The sequence below is a fragment of the Erpetoichthys calabaricus genome, chromosome 12 (genome assembly GCF_900747795.2).
Source record: "Erpetoichthys calabaricus chromosome 12, fErpCal1.3, whole genome shotgun sequence".
Taxonomy (NCBI): Eukaryota; Metazoa; Chordata; class Cladistia; order Polypteriformes; family Polypteridae; genus Erpetoichthys; species Erpetoichthys calabaricus.
In genome coordinates, this window is record NC_041405.2 from 122,584,760 (window position 1) to 122,605,466 (window position 20,707).

The 20,707-nt window shown below is 37.7% G+C and overlaps 1 protein-coding gene across 1 annotated transcript in view; it reads right to left on the reverse strand.

The window, feature by feature from the left end:
* Nucleotides 1-20,707, reverse strand: part of LOC114663145 (sodium- and chloride-dependent neutral and basic amino acid transporter B(0+)-like) — a 151,948-nt gene that overhangs the window by 122,103 nt on the left and 9,138 nt on the right. The window contains exons 2-7 of the mRNA XM_051935438.1: nucleotides 20,039-20,201; nucleotides 13,172-13,303; nucleotides 9,894-10,055; nucleotides 5,997-6,132; nucleotides 3,869-4,001; nucleotides 2,944-3,084 (exon numbers count right to left, since the gene is read on the reverse strand). Coding sequence (XP_051791398.1) covers nucleotides 2,944-3,084; nucleotides 3,869-4,001; nucleotides 5,997-6,132; nucleotides 9,894-10,055; nucleotides 13,172-13,303; nucleotides 20,039-20,201 — 867 coding nt within the window. The remainder of the gene's footprint in view (nucleotides 1-2,943; nucleotides 3,085-3,868; nucleotides 4,002-5,996; nucleotides 6,133-9,893; nucleotides 10,056-13,171; nucleotides 13,304-20,038; nucleotides 20,202-20,707) is intronic.

A 20,707-nucleotide genomic window follows, 5' to 3' on the forward strand; every position in this document is an offset into this window, starting at 1 on the left:
TCCATTTCCTGAACAACTACATATTGCACCTATACTTGTGTTACAGGTTCCTAAACAAGAACTGAATTCTAATCATATTACCAGTTTTTGACCCAGGATGAAGGGGTGATGGGTTTTTAGGAGAGTATTCCAACTAAAAATTCATGTGAACGTGGGGAGAACCTAGAAAGGCACCTCAGTTGGAAACTGAAAATGGCCGCCTACACTGATATGTTCAGGTAGACAAAAAATGAGCAGTTATAAATAACAAATCACATATCAAGACAGAATAATATGCAAACCATTACAAACTGGGAGACTTACCAATTGTTGCAAACTGACTGTCAATACCAAGCGTCAGTAGCATAAAGAAGAAAAGGATAGACCACAGTGGTGATATGGGCAACTTTGAAAGGGCTTCTGGATATGCAATGAAAACCAAGCCAAAGCCTAAAGAGATTAAAAGAATTGGGTTAAGTCAAATATATTCCATTTCAGCAGGGGTGAAAGGCAACTCTAAGAAGGAGCAGTCTAGGATAGAGGAGCCCAGGATAATCCAAGTCATACTAAAATTTAGGCCATAATTTTACTTATACTTGGCAGACTTTCACTGACCCTTAGTTCAATCTGTGTTTGTCACTTTCTTGAGAACTGATGTAGCAGTAGCAAATATCAGAATAGTATGAAGTGTCAGATTTACAATTTAGGATTAACAATTCATCTCTTCAACTAGTTTGTGCATTGGCTTTTTCTAATATAGAGTTGTGGAGAGCAATAGGCTATAACTGCACCACTGGGTGCAATGTAGGAACCAACACTGGATGGAATTCCAGCACAAATAAGGTGTCCACTTACTTTAAAATAAAACATTTATGGTTACTAGTTACATTATCCTTACTTATTTGAGATGTTAGGGGAACCATAATGCCCAACAAAAACTTACATGAGGAGAACTTGAAATTCCATTCAAATGATGACTGTTGTGGAGTTTGAATTTAGGGGGGGAAAACTGATGTGGACTGCACTGGGCACATACCGGGAATCAATTCTGGATAAGGAATCTGTCCATCATAGGGCCCACATGAAGCCAATTTATAATCTCTTGTTAGATAATCTAACATGCACATCTTTGGGATTTGTGAGGAAAATCGGTGTATTAACATCTCACTAGGGAGAATGTGCCAGTTCCACACAAACACTGATCAGGCATGTGATCTGAACTGAAGACACTGAATATGTGTATCGGTACTAAACAATGTGCAGTACAACTATGTGCTTCCATTGCGTTTTCTCTCTATTATAATAAAAAAATCCTGGGACGAGATGTGACTTTTTGAGAGAGATACTTTCACGTCCTGTGAGACAAGACTTTGTGTCAAGAGATTTAACCACGCCCGGGGCCGGAAATAAAAGACAAAGAATAGATGACAAAGTAGAACGTCGTAAAGAATTCAAAAACATTGGCACGATACACATGCAGAGCAGGTTAGAGATAATGAAAGTACTAAAATTTGAAAGTCTCAAAAAAATGATGGTAAAGATAGCATTAGCGCAAACAAACGGAAATTATTACTTGGTGAAATAATGGAACAGCGAAAAGAGATCAAGTATACTGTTTGCATTTAAACTTTTAGTTGGAGACTTGTTGATCATCTAATTCACGTTGAAATCAAGGAAAAGTAGTGTTTCTTCCCAATGAAGAGGCGTATCCATGAGAATTAAAAGATTTGTTGTTTGGTGAAAGTGAAATCGACATATGCGAGCGTCAGAGACGAGAAGTGGCTGGCATGTAGCACAGGCCGGGGGGGTTGGCGAGCAAAGCGAGCAGGGGGCAAAGCCCCCTAATATTCCAATAAAGAATACTTTTTAATAGCAATTGATCAATTAAACAAAACATATTTTTATTCCTTTCTTTGTGAGAGTACAGAGTAGTCCCAATACCTGACTGGGCGACTTCAGACACGGGCTTATGTGATATATAAGCAATGTGCCCAAGAACAGAAAAGATGACAAATCCAGCAAAGACACTTGTAGCGCAGTTGGTCACACAAACAACAATTGCATCTGAATAGCAGTTGTTGTTGAATTTGTTGTAGGAAGACAAAGCAACAAGGCCTCCCCATGCAGTACCAAGGGAAAAGAAGATCTGGGTGGCAGCATCCTTCCAAACCTTTAAAACAACAAAAAAGGAAATATAATATTAAGTTAATATTAAATATTAATTTAAGGGCTGATTACTGCTACATCCTAACAATGGGAGCATCTGGCCTAAACTCATTAACAGTTTAAGGGGATGTACAGAGCCAGTTTATGTACTCTGGTCAATAACCTGAAAATCCCAGTGAATGTCTGGGCTTACTCTTTAATCTAATTTTTTAATGCATGTGTTTACATGACTCCAAAGGTTAAATTCTGACAAAAATGTTACATTTCTTCTAACAAGATGAAGATGGGAGTTACGGGTTTGAACTGAAACAGCAGCCTTGTTTGCTTTGCACACTATTTGCTTTGCCTTGGACTATGCTGGTTTAGAAAATGGGCTGATGGAAATTTTAGAAATATCTTGGTATTAAGTTTATAGGGTTTTTGTTTCCACAAGTACAGAGTACATTGAAATTCTTACTTACATATGCTCAGAAAAATTCAATGTTGTCACTCTCTCTTCCCTAAAAAATCTCATAACAGACAAACAGAATATATTTTCCTGGGGTGCAGAGACACTGGGGTGTCTGTCTCTTACAACATCTACTTTTTGTAGCTAATAAATTTTTATTTACTAGCTCCATGTAATCTCCTCTAAATTTATTTGTAAAAAATAATTACTATAACATGTTTATATTATGTTTTGTGGTGAAAATAACTTGCATTTATTCATAGAGGAAGACAAGCAAAGTCCTAAAGCCTCAAAATCAAAAGAGGAAGCTCTAATTTTCACACAAGGATATCAAATCACACATGGTGTACCTCAGCGTCAGACAGCTTTGAAATGTCAGAATGAGTTCCTATGTAGTATTCGATTCCTTCCCGAGCTCCTTCCAGAGTTACTCCTCGTATCAGCAGAATGATCAAAACAACATAAGGAAATATCGCTGTGAAATACACCACCTAAGAACATCAAGGACAAGAAGTAAGTTAGTGTTGCACATGTACATCATCTACAGGCACTTTCCAACTGCAAGAACGTTTTTAGGAACCAAGAAATTTTTAGCAGCTCAGGTACTTTTGTAGCATTCCCTCCACTGGAACCTGGGCAATTTGTAGTTCCTGACACTTTTTTCAGCTCCTACTCCATGCTATGTACTTTTCGATCAACTAGGAACTATTATGTATGGGTCTCAGGTGACGAATTGTGCTTATTGGTTGACCACAAGCACTGAAGCCATCTTCCAAAGTAGTTTGTACTTTGGAGAGTTATGGGTGAAGATGGTGTGCAGCACCACCTTGAAGTAATAAGTGTACTCTGGATCATGCATCACTTTGTACACCATTACTTTTCTTTGCACGTTTCACATTTTGCATGAACGTTATAGTTCCTGTTGTGTGGTGTGAATGTAAAACAAGATAATAGCCGAGAGCTTACATTATGCAGAAACCAATTAACTCCTGAAAATAAAGTTCCTACGGTGGGAAAATACCTTATGTGTGAACAGATACATGCTGAAAGCTAAGAAAGGCCTTGGTGGACTGGGGATGATTGCTGAATCTCAATAGCAGATAACGCCTTTATCCCTTCTTTCTAACTATTCTAACAGTTCAATATCTTCTATTCAGAGATTAAAACAACCAGATTATCTTCTCCCATATAAAGCAGAAAGCTCTATTTTCTTTATTTTTAATTCCCTTTACAACAAAAATAAAGTGTATTTACATAAATAAAAATATACCATACCTTTCCTGATGACTTTATTCCTTTAAACAAGGCAGCACCAACTATTATCCATGCCAGCAGGAGGCAGAGAGCAAGATGCCAGATAACGCCTCCAGATTCATCTAATCCACTTGATCGACGAAGGGCTACTTTGCTTAAAATGTAACACAGATAAAGTTTAAAATATGCAAACAGAAGTTCAACATAAAAAACCTGCTTTAAGGAGCTGGACAAGGCAACATGACGAACCACCCAGATTGAGATCTGATTGACACCGCAGCATCACACTGAAGAGTGTGAAGTTTTTTTACTGTGACAGGAGTGCCGATCCTGCCACCAACGCCCAGGTTTTCCTTGCAAGTTGGAGGACCTGCTTACAGGGCTGGATGCAGATTAACTTCATACCAAGGACAAGAGCAATTTGTAGGTTAAGGTCCTTGCTCAAGGGCCCAACGGAGCAGATGTCATTTAATTGTTAAGAAATACCAATGTCATCAAAAGCCTCCTTTTTGCTTTAATTTCTCATTTGTTGATCAATGATAACAGCTCTAAAGTAATTTAGCAATGTAAATAAGAACACACACAGGCAGTACATTTTACATTTCAGCATTACTGTAGTAGCCCAGTGCATGAGGCTAAATGAAGTTGTAGTTACAGAACTTGAAAATTTGCAAAAACATTGTAAACGTAGAGGTCACACTAAATTCAGAAAGGTTTGGTACCCAGAACTGAAAGTGCAGAGGAACAGCGACTCCAGCTCAGGCTAAATAGTGTCACGCACCTGTTTAACATTCCAGAAATGCAAATCATAAATAAAAAAATAAAAAGTTAACAAAAACAGAAAAATAAAAATATTGCAGTGATATTATAATGACCAGACCCTGACAACGTGTTATGATATGGAATTATTTAGACAATAATATTGCTGCGTAATTTATTGTTAGTGACAATTATGACCAATTTGCATGTCTGTCCCTTAAAAATATGCTTGTTTCATATTGAGTAGTAGGCTAAGTTAGTAACAATAAAACAGGCAAGGATCAATCAATAATGTGACTTTTTTTACAGGGGTATAATTAAATTATAAGTTATAAAGGAGCTAAAGTTGTAAACCTAAAATTATTAAGATATTATTTATTTTTCCGGAAGTTGAGCCTCTTCTTTAATTACATTCAGTGTTCAGATTGGAAAGCTTCAACAACCTCTCACTCTCACAAAAAGACAGTGAACACCTTTATCATCTATTAGTGCATGCAAGGCAGCATCTCTGCAATGTAAAGGCAAATCTGTACATCACTATAACGGAAAAGTTTGCAAAATCATCAGGGAGATGGCAAAAATAATGTTAAAAATAAATCAAATTGAAATTGAAAATAATCATGAAAGTGAATATGTGCCAACATACCAAAATGGCTCATGTACCTGTAGGTGTGTTATTGATTACAATGGTGACCAATCTGGGAACTACACCAAGAAAAAAAGATCACAGAGCACAACAATATTGGCTCTAGGTGGAAATTGGTCACAATGGAAGGAGTCAAGTTAGGAAAGCAGCCATCCTTTCCCACTATGCCACTCATTTTACTAAATAACTAGTTATATCCCCTCGAAAAATCGCCAAAAATATATAAGAATACTTGTGATCATAAACAAAAAAATTTATTTTGAGCAAACTTGAGGACCACTGTAGTTCTTCTTCCATAACATCTCACTACTTGCGAATGGATGAGGTAATAGTTGCCAAAATAACAAACTATTTCACCAAAGGTACAGACTGAAAATCAACCAAGTTAAAAATGGAATTTGTTCTTCAAAACTAATTCATATTAATATATTTTACATGCAATGTTGTAAAGCTGGCTAATGTATTGAAAACGAAACTTTTCATACTTGGATCGTTTACTTGCTGCAGTATGTTTCATCCACATTGTACATGGCCTAACACTTAAAAGCTCGACACTACTAGTGGTTTGCGCCTCATCATAAAGGGTCATTTATGTCTGAGGTCCAGGCAAAGAAAAGCTCTGAGCACTTCAGAAGACCTAAGACCTGATCCAGAATGCGGATTTCAGCATCCTATGGGCTGGCTGACAAACTCAGAAAGGCTTAAATAAACAACATACAAACAAAACACAAAACATAAACTTACTCCCAATATTGTTCGCTCGGTCTTTGCACAGAAATGGAGAAGATATTTGATCCCTCACAGGTGGCATTGTTGTCGTTTAACCATGTTGAATTGACCAATACAAAGCTTCCATTTGCAGATGTAATGTTGCAATATTCTGAAAGAAAAACTTTCATAAGAACTTTGGTCTTAATAAAAACAGATCATCAATTTGAAATATGCTAGGACTTTCACAGTGTTCCGCTAGTCTTCATCTTAGACAGATAACAGCAATGGTCTTTGAGACCAAGTAATGGAGAAAAATGTTATGGTGTATTTGGCCTCTTAACAGACAAATCAATCACCTATTTAATCAACTATATATTTGAGAACAGGGTCATAAAAACTCCTAGGCCAAGAAATGAGTCCATGAAAATGAACGACCAACCCTTGATACAGTGAAGTACTGAATAGTAACTGAGGACCTGCTTTATCCATTACAAGATATGGGAATCCAGGGGGCTTTTCAGCTTCAAAACAATTGCCAGTCCTGAGTGGAACACCTGGCTTGTTGACACCATGGGCCCAATCCTGTCAGTATAGGCACCAATTTCCATGACCCTGAACTAAAGTAATGCATTAGAAAATGGACAAAAAGTTTTGACATCTTTGAAAGATGACATTTGATTTAGAATTCTGTAAAAGAACCAATGATGTATTTGTTGACTTATTCCATTCATGCTGTAATTTCTTTGTTCCTAGTGATAAGTGTGCTCTGCATATTTCCTTGTAAATGGCTAACCCTAAGCCTTGACTCTTGGAAATGTGATAAAATAATGTCCATTTAGTCCAATTTCACTCAAATCAACCTGAAGGGGATTCCAGTGTTGTTTGTCTGGTTAAGTATTAACTCTTGCTTATGTACACACTGCAGCCCTTCGAACTTTCAACAAAGTTTTTAGCGAAGTACGTAAAACAGCACTTGTGTTATATTAATTACATAATGTTGCAAAAAGCACACCCAACAGAATTCTAAAGCTGCTCATCAGTAACCCTTGGTAAAATGTTATCTCCATTCATCCATTTTCTAACCTGCTTATCTGTTCAAGTTCCCTGTCTACAGTTGACTGCCTTTCTTTTTCTATATGAAACATTTTTAACATAATGTATGTTAATTTGTTTAACAGGAACAGAACATATTATACATTGAGATTCAACCAATTTTTCTTATGTTTAGACAAGAATATGAAAAGAGTTTAGTGGACAAGGGCTGTTCTGGAGCAGCATCCCCTGAGCTCAAGCTGTATCCATTACAAGAGGTTGAAAAACTGGCAAGGGAAGGGTGGGGGCAAAAACTGCACCAAATGGGCAGGATACAGTTAAAAGAGCAAGCTGTATACCCACAGTAGTAAACAGACTGTTGCTTTATCCATATGTGTTGGCAGTCTGGGTTGGTGCAGGATGAAATGCCCTGGAAGCAGCTTCCTGAATGACACCATGGGGAGACAAAGGCCAAGGAATACTAGAAGGAAGTCAATACAATGTCTCTGTCCTTGTAGGTGTGAGCAGAGATATCCAGGATGGAACAGCTGGAACCTGGCCTTCCAACAAAATGAACTGGTGTCCTGAATGCTGCCTCTGTAGTCTGGCCCTTTAGCAATGCATTAGCTAAAGGGATGGTCTCTCTTGGTTCTAATGGATGCCACTGTGAGCAAGTGACCCTGGAGTATATAGGACCCTTCTGGCTCAAGCTGAAATTCCAGAGATTGGCCTGGAGTAACTCCTGGTAGAGTATACCAATGTTATTATACTTTTTGAAAACTAAAATCAAAACTGAAACTATTACTAAAAAAACATTTTCGTAAACTGAAATAAAATAATAAAACCGAAATGAAAACTAAAACTAAACTAAACTATTAATGTAGCTGGAAAGACTAACTGAAATAAAGTAATCTGAAATAAAGTAATAATTTACTGAAAATGTTTTTAGTTTTTGTTTTTGAATGAATAGTCTTGCCATTAGTCTTTAAACCTTGTAATGTTTAACTGTAAAATAGAAAGTGATCCACCACAAGCCACCCACATATATTCAGCCAGTGAACAGTGGCTGGTGATGGAGGGCGGCTGTTCACACAGCATTTGTGGTGACAAAGCAAACTGACTACTGGTGCATGAAGTGTGTGAAATAAAAAGTGATTTACTCTGCCAACTTTCTTTGCATTTGTTGTACAGTATATCAAGATGTAATTTGAACGCCTGAAATCGTAATTTGCTGGTCAACAAAACCTTTACCGTATGGAGTGAAAAATTAGGAGTGAGTAACGTTTCCCAGGTGGCTGCATTTTGTTGACAATAATTCACCTGCCACTTTACACAGGAGAAATCCTTTCTGAAAATAAATGGCACTGACCAAGAGACTAACTAGGTCATCATACAAGATCAGCATACTGTTACTGACAAATCATTTTTGTTTATCAAAAGGTCGTTTAACAACAAAGTGATATAAACCTTATAAAATTCCTGAGTTGGCATCATCTCTACTGAACTACAAGTAGGTAGGTGAAGAGAGTCTGCCAATTGGTGAAAAACTAAACATACATAAACATGTGTTTTTGTATTTATTCTCTATTTATTCATTTATATTTTTTAATTCATATTCGCAGCTCAAAATACCTGGTATTGTGAAAATAATCCAGTATCAGAATTATGTTTTAAAATATTTATCCCCCTTTTTTCAATGTTTCTCTCTCTCTCTCAAAATAGATAGTTGAAATATCATACTCTTTTTGTTCTTAACATCAGCCATGTCACACATATTGCATACCAGGAATTTTTCCTACCTTGCATCCAAACCTGCTGGGGTAGACTCCAGGATTCCTGTGATCCTGCTCTGGATAAACAGGTTTAGATAATGTATATATTGTTCCTAATCTCAGTTGCTGTCTCTGTCGCTGTGTGGTTGTCTGCACTCTTATTACCTGCTCTTACTCTCCTCATTAAGGGTTTACTGTTCTTATGATGGGTTATTCAAGTCTCACTGCCTCTAACCTTGACACTACATGCTTGTTTTTCTTTGTTTCCCACAGTAGAGCACACAACATTAATATGCTTTTGCTTTTAGAGGAATCATAAAAAAATGTTACTTTGGTGTTTTATATTCTCTACATGCTTACGTCAGTGTAGCTGATGGCTTTCCTGGCACTGCTGAGTGCAAGGCCTCAGCCATCCCTGGGTAGAGTGCCAGGTCATTCTATAGTACACTTTAGGCCACACCAGCTTAGATTCACCAGTCAATTTAACCTGCACATCCATCTTTATCACTCTTCCATCACAGAAAAACCTCACAAAATCAGGCCATTCAACCCAACATGGCATATTAGTCTCACCAGATATTTTGCAAAATAACAAGTCAATTAATTACAGCACTCTATGCACTGTTTTTCTGAAGTTGGACTTAGAAGGAGACAGAAGACTGATTCATGCTGACGGAGTTCTCCTTTGGCTCACTTAGCTAAGACAGTTGCTTTCTATACTCTATATGGGGTTTGCCCCTAAGTCACCCTGTGGGGATGCCATCTGAAAAGAGTGTCATTTGTTCAGTGAGAACTCAGTTGGTTATTTATCTGCCTATCATATATTGCCTTTTCACTATCTAAATTAATTATAGCATTTTATGCATGTTCCATCTGTCTTCTGTAGTACATTTCATCGGTGTATATATTTATGTTGTTAATTAAGAGAGCTTAAACCTGTCCAGGAGCCACACTTGTACACAAGTGATCAATTAAAATTATCACTAAAGCTCAAAGCATACTTTTAGAGCATTTGAACAACTGTCCAAGGAAATCCAAGTGAACATGGAGTTAGAATGTAAATTCTGCAGAGAAAGCGCAAGTACCATGAGGTGGCAATTCTGTTTGTTAGGTCAGTTATCCATACCTTTGGGCTGCGTACTGCAGTTCTCATCAGACCATTCAAAACAGTCACTCCATGGAAGGGGGAACTGGAAGGATGCAAACAAGTAGTAAATACTGTAGCCAATGATGCAGTTGTAGTAGATTGCCACAAGAGTTGATACCAGCACCATTGTAACACCAACACCTGTGGATGAAAAATTGGGAAAAAACAAACAAACAATGTTTACATGTACATGACTTTTTGGGCTCACCAGATTATATAGTGCTCGGCATACATTGGAATGGTTGGCCACCAAGTTTGATGTGGCCAGGATGAGAATTAATTAGCATTTCTATACTTGAAGTGCAGGTTATGGAAGAAAACAGGCCAATTGAAGAGATGCAAGTGCTTTGCGGTCTTGTTTAGAGAGATGGTAAAAGTAATCTGTGGCAGGTGGCCGGGTGCGGCCCTCAATCAGCCGCCTATTTAAGGAGCCGTCACCCTGCAATCAAGGCTGGAGTCGGGTGAGGAGGTGGACGAGGTCAGAGGAGGCGGCAAGGAGAGGCCGTGTGTGTGTGTGTGTGTGTGTGTGTGTGTGTGTGTGTGTGTGTGTGTGTGTGTGTGTGTGTGTGTGTGTGTGTGTGTGTGTGTGTGTGTAGGGAAGAGACGGCTTGGAGGAGAAGCCAGGACTTTGGGAGTCTGTTGGGGTTTGTTGGTGGCGGTGCACTTAGTGACTTGTGTATAATAATAGTGTAAATAAACGTGTGGTGATGGACTGCAACGTGTCTGCCTGTCTGTGTCCGGGCTGTACCCTTCTACAAATCATAAGAATAAACAATAAATCAACTGCAGATTTGTGAGTTAGAGTCAGATGAATCTTTCAATTTGCTACTTGTGGTGAGATGTGTGTGTGTATGTGTGTATATATATATATATATATATATATATATGTATATATATATATATATATAATATATATAATTAGATGATAAGCACTACAGTTCCCATGATGCTTTCGGACAGGACATAGAGGAACTGTGGGAGTGATGGGTGATTTTGTGGAGTTGTTGGACTGAGTAATAAAAAACGTGCATTGCATTCAGTAACCCGTTTGAGTCTTGACTTCCTTTAATTAAGTAGTGTCATGCCACCTCGGTCTTACTTGATCTAGATTACAGTGGGCTTAATCTGGAATTACCTGGGGAGCATCTGGGAATTCTCCAACTAGAGGTTAGTGGATGGGATAGCCTGGTCTGTCCATTTGGTGTGTTGCTCCTGGCAGCCTCAGCAGGTTAAGTGACATGTCAATATGATTGATCATTTCATTTAAATGGCTGCATTGCTCACATTGGTTTTCTTTGTGCCTGTTGTGTGGATTAGTTCAGTGCAGGTAGAAAACGTCTCCTTGGTTTGTTCACGTGTCTACACCATGCAAGCTACTGTACTTCACTTAGACATAATGCTATACAGTGGCATGCAAATGTTTGGGCACCCTTGCTTAAAATGTTTGCTATTGTGAATAGTTAAGCAGGCAGAAGATGAACTGATCACCAAATGGCATAAAGTTAAAGATGACATTTCTTTTATTAATTGTTTGCAAGATTAGTGTATTTTTGTTTTGTACAATTGTATAGTGTAAAACGAAAGGAGCACCATGCACAATTTTGGGCACCCTAAGATATCTGAAGTCTCACAGCTTTTCCCAAGTTCTCAGACCTTAATTAATTTATTACAGCAATGGCTCATTCACAGTCATCGTTAGGAAACCCCTGGTGATGCATACTTCAAAGTTGTATAAATTCTCTGACTCCTTAAACCTTGTCCCAGCATTCAGTTGCCTTGGGCTCCTCTAAGCAGTTACCTAGGACTCTGTAAAATAAAATACTTGGTGTTCACAAAGCAGGAGAAGGCTATAAGAAAGCAGTTTCCTCAGTTCATAATGTTATTAAGAAACAGCAGGTAACAGAATGGTGGAGGTCAAGTTGAGCTCTGGGAATCCAAGAAAACGTTCTGAAATAACTGCTCATTGGATTAGGTAAACAAAAACCCTGTTTTACTGCAATAGACCTTCAGGAAGATTTAGCAGACTCTGGAGTGGTGGGGCACTGTTCTATGACAGTAACACTTGAACAAGTATGTCCTTTCCTGTGTCTTAGGCACAAAATTCAGCCCTTGAAGTTTGCAAATGAACATCTAAGCAAGTTGGGTGCATTTTGGAAAGAAGTCCTATGCACTGATGAAGTCAAACAGAACTTTTTTGGCCACAATGTGCAAAGGTATGTTAGGAGAAAAAAGGGTGCCAAATTCCAGAAAAAGAACACCTCTTCAAGTATTAAGCATGGGGGAGATCGATCATACTTGGGGCTTGTGTTGCAGCCAGTGGCACAGGGAACATGTGATCGGTAGAGGGAAGAATGGATTTAAATAAATACCAGCACATTCTGGAAGCAAACACCACACCATCTGTAAAAAAAGTTGAAGTTAAAATGAAAATGGGTCCTACAACAAGATAATAATCGAAACACACCTCAAAATCTACAATGGAATACCTCAAGAGGTACAATCTGATAGTTTTGCCACGGCCCTCACAGTCCCCTGACATCACTGAAAATCCGTGGATAGATCTCTAAAGAGCAGTTAATGCAAGACGACCCAAGAATCTTGCAGAATTAGAAGGCTTTTGCAAGGACAAATGAGTGAAAATACCCCAAGTAAAAGACTCTTAGCTGGCTACAAAAAGGGTTTACAAGCTGTAATACTTGCCAAAGGGAGTGTTACTAAGTGCTGACCATGCTGGGTGCCCAAAATTTTGTCATCACACCCATTTAATTTTTTGGTATTTTGTGCCTGTTAATAATGAAAATAAAAATGTAATCTTGCTTAAAATATTAAAGACGTGTGTCATCTTTAACTTTATGCCTTTTGATGATCAGTTCATCTTCTGCTCACTTAACTATTCACATTAACAGATGTTTTAAGCAATGGTGCCCAAACTTTTGCATGCCACTAAGCAGTGTCTATCAACTAAGCATATCTTAAAAGAATTACTGTTTTAATTTAATTTATTCCATGCTTAAGGGTTCCAACATACAAATTGCTAGATACATTTGAGACCATGTAACACTCCAGGCAACAAAAAATGCTTTACCCTTCATTGTGGTTAAAATACAATTAAAGACCAAATTGCTGGTGCATTAGAAGGAAACAAATGCAAATCCCAGTACTAATGCGCTGAAGGCTCTTTAAGCTACAGTTTAAAATCAACATTTAATGGAAATATTAAAAGCCTTTTGTTTAAAATCAATGCAGTTTATACTGACCTTGCATGATTGGGACAGCCTTCCACACAGAAACAGGACCAAGGCTTGCAAACTGCCCAAAGGAACATTCCAGAAAGAAGAGGGGGAGACCCGCAAAGGCCAGCATTATGGTGTATGGAATCAGAAATGCACCTACAAAATAATGCAAATTTTTATGTTAGACTGAGACCTTCATCAAATCATTAAAATACTCGAAGCTGTAAAACGTTACTACTAGTGATTTTCTAAAAGATAGGCCTTCAGAAATCACATTCTGTGTAACAAGTCACTTGATACTGTTGAGGACAAGCAGCACTTTGACTTCTGGGCTGATACAACTTCCATTTCTGTGAGTTTCCAAGTTACTTCCACGGTCTACTAATCTGGACAAAATTGGCATTTGGGGCAAGTTTCTTGCTCTCCTACTAGGAAAAGAAGGATTACAAAAATGGATGACTGGATAAAATACTACTAATCTGTATTTGCTGTAATTTAATGATGGGTTTTTAAGTGCCATGTTTCTGTTTTTCTCTCTTTTGCAAACTGTAAGAAAGCATAAGTATATTAATTATGGTAAAAAACTAAACAGTAATGTGTTAAGCTTTTTAATTTAGATTGTGCTGGTGATAGTCTTGGTCCACCACTGTCTATACAGAGTCTTCGTGTTCTGTTGTGTGGATGGACTGGAGTTCTGTTCAGCATTTGCTCCTGCCTGGTATCCTATAATGCAGGATACACTGGAATATGTTATGGTTCTTCACAGCTCAGCAATGAATGAATTAAGTTCACATAATGGATGGCAAGCATGTATAATTATGCAGTGCTTTGCAAGTGACAATTTATGTCTTGGTAAATGTGATACATAAATGTAAAAATTTCACATGATATATGTGATATGGACAACAGAACATCAAAGTCAAAACAGACTACCAACATGCTACCAGGGAATATGAGATCACCAGAGAATGATACTCCTCATAACAAGACAAGAGTTATCAATGCCAATGAGGCGAAGGCACATGAAAATAGCCAAGGGAACACACTACGGAAAGTAATTACACAAATACGCAAGTGTGTGTCACTTGTGGGGTACACTGTTTTATTTTCTGAAAATCAATCGTTAAAGTTTTGGTTACATTTTACAGCCAGAGGACCTTACTGACACTAACCCTCTCTATTTACCAAGTCTTGTGACTGGCACCAAGTTGGGCTGGTTTGCTCCCCTTATGGCTAAATTAAGTAAATATGTAATTACAATTATAAAACTGCACTGTTTTCACAGAAGAGAGCTAGATGTGTAATGAACATATTCATAATCAACTAGCAATTCTATGATTCATTCAACCCCAGCATCCATTGTAAATACATAACAGCACTGATGGAATAGATTAACTTTCTATGGAAACAAATATGGTAAAGTGAACAACATAGTCATCAAGAAGGTAAAGTAAATTCACACTAGGGAAATGAATACTCATCATGGTGACCAAGGCCAAAACGTAAGAGCTTTTACCATTGATTTTCATAAATGCATATCTTCACACACATGAGCAAATCACAGTTTCAAGTGCATCTTTCCTACATTTCTTTAAACTGTAAGAGAAACCAGAGTAAGTTTGGGGAACTTGGCCATGGAGAGAACAAGCGTATTATTGGCACCTCAACTACTAGTCAAAACGTGAACCCAGGCTATTAGGCATCAAGACAACCTGCTGCCCATACATTGTTACAATAATGCAAATTCAATGTAAAATACGTGCAAATATTGTTTAGTTTCTTATGTGTGCAGGACTCCACTGATTACTTATTAATACATCTACTTCCTGGAGATTTATTGGCATTATGCAGTTATTATACTTTAGCACACAACGGATCCTCTTTGCTTTCAATTGCACTGAATGGTAAGGGAATCAAAAACTTCCGTGGCAGTCAAATGTCTCTTGTAAGCATTTAAAAAAAACTCAAACCATCAAACAAGAATAAAAAAAATATATAATGCAGCTTGGCTTCACAGAAAATATTGACCTAAAGAGGCACAATATAGTCTGTTTTGGTTACCTGACCTTTAAGATACTGCTTACCTCCTCACAATGCCCTTATTTTGCTATCACACACTTGCACTGTCGGTTCACTATGCAGAAGTTTAAGAACACCAGTTTCCCATTTCCCTGGGACAGAATAGTTTTAGGTTTCAAAAGACTCCCGGCAGTGTTAGTCTTTTCAGTAATTAATGCCTCACACTGCAAAGTTGGTGGATTTTCTGCTTTTCATTTCACAAAGCCTATATTGATTTTAAATAGCTGTTGGATGAGTTAGTAAAACTGAAGCACAAGGTGGGTTTTTAATGAGTTAACTGCATATACGGTAAATCATTTAATCCTATTGTGTAACAAAGCATTTGATTGCAGAGTGACAGCAGCAAGCATTGTTGCATCATGGTTCCAGCATCCTGGGTTCAAATCCTTCACCTGGTCCTTATCCATATGAAGTCTGCACATTTCCTCCCGCATTCTGTACATTTTAGGTTTATTAGGAGACGTTCAAAGCGGCCCTGTGTGCCCAATGTGCAAGTGAGTTGACCCTATGATGAACAGAAGCCCTATCCAAGGCTAGTTAATGCATTTTGCCTGATGCTGCCACATGACCTAGAGTTGGGTACTTGAGTTTGAAACAAGATTGTTATATCATATTATGGTATATTTTATGTTGTGGTAATGGGATGTTAGACCATGTCCCTCAGATCTTTGGTTCTGCCACCTCAGAGCACTAAAACTCCAGGGCTGTGGCACTTCATTGCCTGCATTTTTCCAACTTATACTGTTATAATAAACAATTACTTGATTGTGAAAGTGTCTAAGTTTTGCTCTCAGTGCAGCTCCTTATTCAAAATTCAAAATTGAGCATAGTTGAGGAAGCTAATTTTTCTCTCATACTTAATTACATTGTTTTGTTATATTTTTCTTTTCTGTCAAAATGTGTTTTGCACATAATTACCAAGTTTGTGGGAAATGTGCACATCAGTGATTAGAGATTAAAATTAGGTGCCAACTGACTAAAGCTTGAACATCTGGATAAGTGGCATGATATTTTGCTTTTTTGTGATAAGAATAATAGTCTGCTATATGATGATTATTTTTATTGGCTTGGAAGCACAAGACCACCAATTACGTTTCTCAAAAACCATTGTAGGTACATCATTACTTGATGAATACTATTCATCAGAATCTTACTCTGTAATGTATTTCAGATTTGCATAATTAAATTAATGTTATTAATATTAGGCATAAAGGATCAATTAGCCATACCATCTGACCTTCAGAACAGGTCATCCACCTGAAGCTAAGCATGTATGCACCCAGCCAGCTGGATGGGAGACCATTTAGGTAAAGCTTTGGTTGTTGCTGGAAGGGGTGTTGGTGAGGCCAACAGGGGGCATTTATTCTGTGGTCTGTGTGTGGATTCCAATGCCCCAACCCCAGTGCAGGGACAAAGACACTGTGCTGAAAATATGGTGCATCCTTTGGATGAGACATAAAACCAAGGTCCAGACTTGTGGTCATTAAAGATGCCCAAACATCTTTCGAAAAGAGTAGGGTGTATCCAAATGTGTTGGCTAAATTGCCCATTATGGCCGTGTCCATTCCGGCCTCCTAATTATCCTCTGTCTCTAATCAGTTCTCTCTCCATCAGCACTTCACAACCTAATTAATAATTTGTTATGAGCACACTGGCACAACTATGGATACTGTTGCATTATCCATGTGGGTATAACACATTGGTGATGGTTGAAGTGGTTCCCCTCTGTCCATGTATAAAGTGCTTTGAGTAGTGAGAAAAGCGCTATATAAATATAAAGAATTATTATATAGACTGATACACACCTAGTTTTCCTGTTATTTTTATTTATATTTGAAATATGATAGAAGTGCTTTAAATTTGGCAACTAACAAAGCAAGTATAGAGACAACTTTGGTGCACAGTCTACACCTACACAAGCTACACCTTCTAATGTGGCACCTTTTGACAGATCTGACAGGTAGGAATGGTATGGGGAGTTCATGTATGAACTATCCATTGTCAAACATTAGCTGATTTTTGAGCACACCTTTGCCAGAAAATGTTTTCTGCCAAAACCAAAAATGAATGTGCTAGTAGTGACGGTATGACCAAAATTCTATATCACGGTATTTTTCAAAATTACACCGGTTTCACGGTATACAACGGTATTTTTTTCCCATGCATGAGTGGATGTTAACCACATTTTCCACTGCAATTACTGGCTAAGAATGACCTATTCCACTGTCATGAGAATTGTACATTCTTGTTTCTTCATTGTACAAAAAAATATTTTAATGTGCACACAAGTATTAATACAGGTTTGCATGGCCCCTTAAAGTGATAGTTTTCAAGGGGGTGGCACTGATGAAGAGAAGGAATCACATTACATAACAGTTGCAGTCAAAATATAGAACCTTTTTATTGAATAAATTTTGCAAACAACTTAAACTAAAACTTTGATAACATATTTTCAACCATCCAAAGAGGCATTTAGACTTAAAATACCCAGAGGTGCTTGTCAAAAGTTGTACTGCACTGAACATGTCTTAGAAATGGAATAAAGAGTAAATATTTTTTGTAAATCAACTACACTTTCTGTTAATGCCAACAATCTCTGTCCACTGACACATTAAAGTGACTTTTTAAACAACTTTACCATCATTAAACTGCACAATATTTAAACTAATAAATAATAACAATAAAATAAATAATAGTGCAACTTCCAGTAATAATACTATTACTTCAAGCCCAGGTGCATTTCACAGTATTCACCAAATAAAAATAAAATAAAATAAAATAAAACAAGTGCAACTTGGTGATGACATCTTTACCAATTGAACCATCATTAAGGCAAATTGCATTAATATGGACCTTGCTTCAAGCTAAGCTACTGTACCTAAAAAATAAAACTGCAACTTGCATTTATAATGCTATTTGTGGTATAGCCCTACGGATTCTCATAGTTTATTTTGTCATTAAAGTAGAATGTCGTAAACTAAACTTCATCCTAAAATCAATGTTTAATTTACTATATTTTCTCAAACCCCGTCATAAGTTAATGTAGCACATTAAATGCTTTGTGTTAAGTGTTCCCCGACCAAGTTGCTACGCGCTTCTTAAACTGACTTCCTCTTCACTAAGAGGAGGCTCAGGCAGCTATCGCCGCACAGAATACATTCACTTCATGATATTCCTGCTCTCTGAAAATTTAGAATGCTAAGATAAATAATTGATATCATGTTCATGATGAAATGCATTAAAGCAGGTATTAAACATGCACAGTAGTGCTGCTGCCTCGCAGTAAGGAGTCCCCAGGTATACGTTCAGTGTAGACAAGTTTATTGCAGATGTGACGAGGCTCCAAAAAAACTGGATGTATGAATGGGAATCGCACAGGTTTAACTTAAATATTGTGTAAATGTTGGGTCCGTGATCTGGTGGTCGGTGACACGAACACAGAATTCAATGGATGTTCTTCTGAGCGGACTTTCTTTATTACATGCGTGCTGTGTGTCTAACGTAACAAACTCCCAGTTCCTATCCTTCCTTTTTCTTTCTCCACATAACCAATCACCACACGATAAATGTCTTTGTTAAAACTAGTTATAAACTTAGACCACGGAGTGTTCAGAACAGGCAGGTGCAAATCCTGAATGTGGCGCCAGCACATTGCAGGGTGAATATGAGCAATACATACACTAGCAGGGTCAATATAACGTAACAAAACCCCACATCCTACATGACTTTGAAAGGAAACTGAAGAACGCCGAGTAAACCCACCAGAAAAACATGCAAATTTAAGGCAGGGAACACCCGCGACCCCCTTGCTGCGAGGCAGCAGTGCAACTTCCATGCCACCGTGCCCCCACATGATTAAGACATGCTTTAATACATTTCATCATGAAAATGATATCAAGTATTTATTTTAGCATTCTAAATGTTCAGAGAGCAGGAATATCATGAAATTAATGTATTTTGTGTGCTGCCTGCGCCTCCTCTTAGTGCAAGAGGAAGTCAGTTTAAGAAGCACCTAGCGATTAACATGGCTCTGGGAACACTTAACACAAAGCAATTAACGTGCTACATAACTTATGACGGGGTCTGAGAAAATCTAGTAAATTAAATATTCATTTTAAGATGAAGTTTAGTTTACGATGTTCTACTTTAATGACAAATTACGAGAATAAAGTCAACATGTTGTCACACTATTACACAGTACCCAGGTACATTACACAGTATTGAAAAAAAAAATCAAACAAGTACAACTTGGCTTGCAGTATAATCCAGTAGTATAGAAACAGTATTCACACATTTGAACATAACGGTCCACATCCGTTTTTGGTATGAACTGGTATACCGCCCAGCACTATGTGCTAGCATAAATTGTTTCCATGTTCATGAGCTCCACTATGCACATCGAAGCAAGCATAAGAAATTTAACAAATGAGAAGAGACCATTCAGTCCGTCAAGTCCATTTGTTTAGCTAATAGCTAAGCTGTTCCAAAAAAGTTAGGAGTCAGTCATTTTACTAACAGATGTGGTCCCGAAGTTTTGTACTACACACATAGTTTTGCAACATTTCCACTATTATGTTTTGTGGATATTGTTCTGCACATATTAAATGATTATAAGCCACCTCTTAAGTTCAGCAGGGTAGCTTTCAGACCTCTACCAGCATACCAAATGCCTGCCATGACCCAAACAATGTATGGTCAAATGCTTATTTTGTAAAATATTGTTGAAATTAATTTAATGACATTTCTGCTTATGTATTTCAATGATGTTCAAATGTTAAATAATTAAGCAATTAAATTTAACAATGTCATTACCTCCTCCATTCTTGTAGGCAAGGTAGGGGAACCGCCAAACATTTCCTAGCCCCACTGCATAGCCAATCAACGAAAGCAAGTAATCAGTATTACTTGACCAGTTTCCTCGATCCAAGTTTTCGTCAGTTGTTCCAACATGACTGTTCTGAACATCAGTCGTGTCCTTGAGAAAAAAAAACTTTTACATTTTAGCAAAATTATGATCATTAAAGACAGAATGAAACAACAAGACCTATAGTGTGAGTGTAAGACTTGGCTAAATAAACTGCAGATTAAATTTAATGTCGATAAAAATAAAGTTTTACACATAGGAAGTAAAAATGTTAGGTTTGAATACACAATGTAAGGTCTGAAAATCGAGAATACACCTTATGAGAAGGATTTAGGAGTCATACTGGACTCTAAGCTATTGACTTCCCAATAGTGTTCAGAAGCCACTAAGAAGGCAAACAGAATGTTAGGTTATATAGAACAATGTGTGGAGTCCAAGTCCAAGGAGGTTCTGCTCAACCTTTATAATGCACTGGTGAGGCCTCATCTGGAGTACTGGGTGCAGTTTTGGTCTCCAGGCTACAAAAAGGACAGAGCAGTGCTAGAGAAGGTCCAGAGAAGAGCGACTAGGTTAATACCAGGGCTAAAGGGGATAAATTATGAAAGATTGAAAGAGCT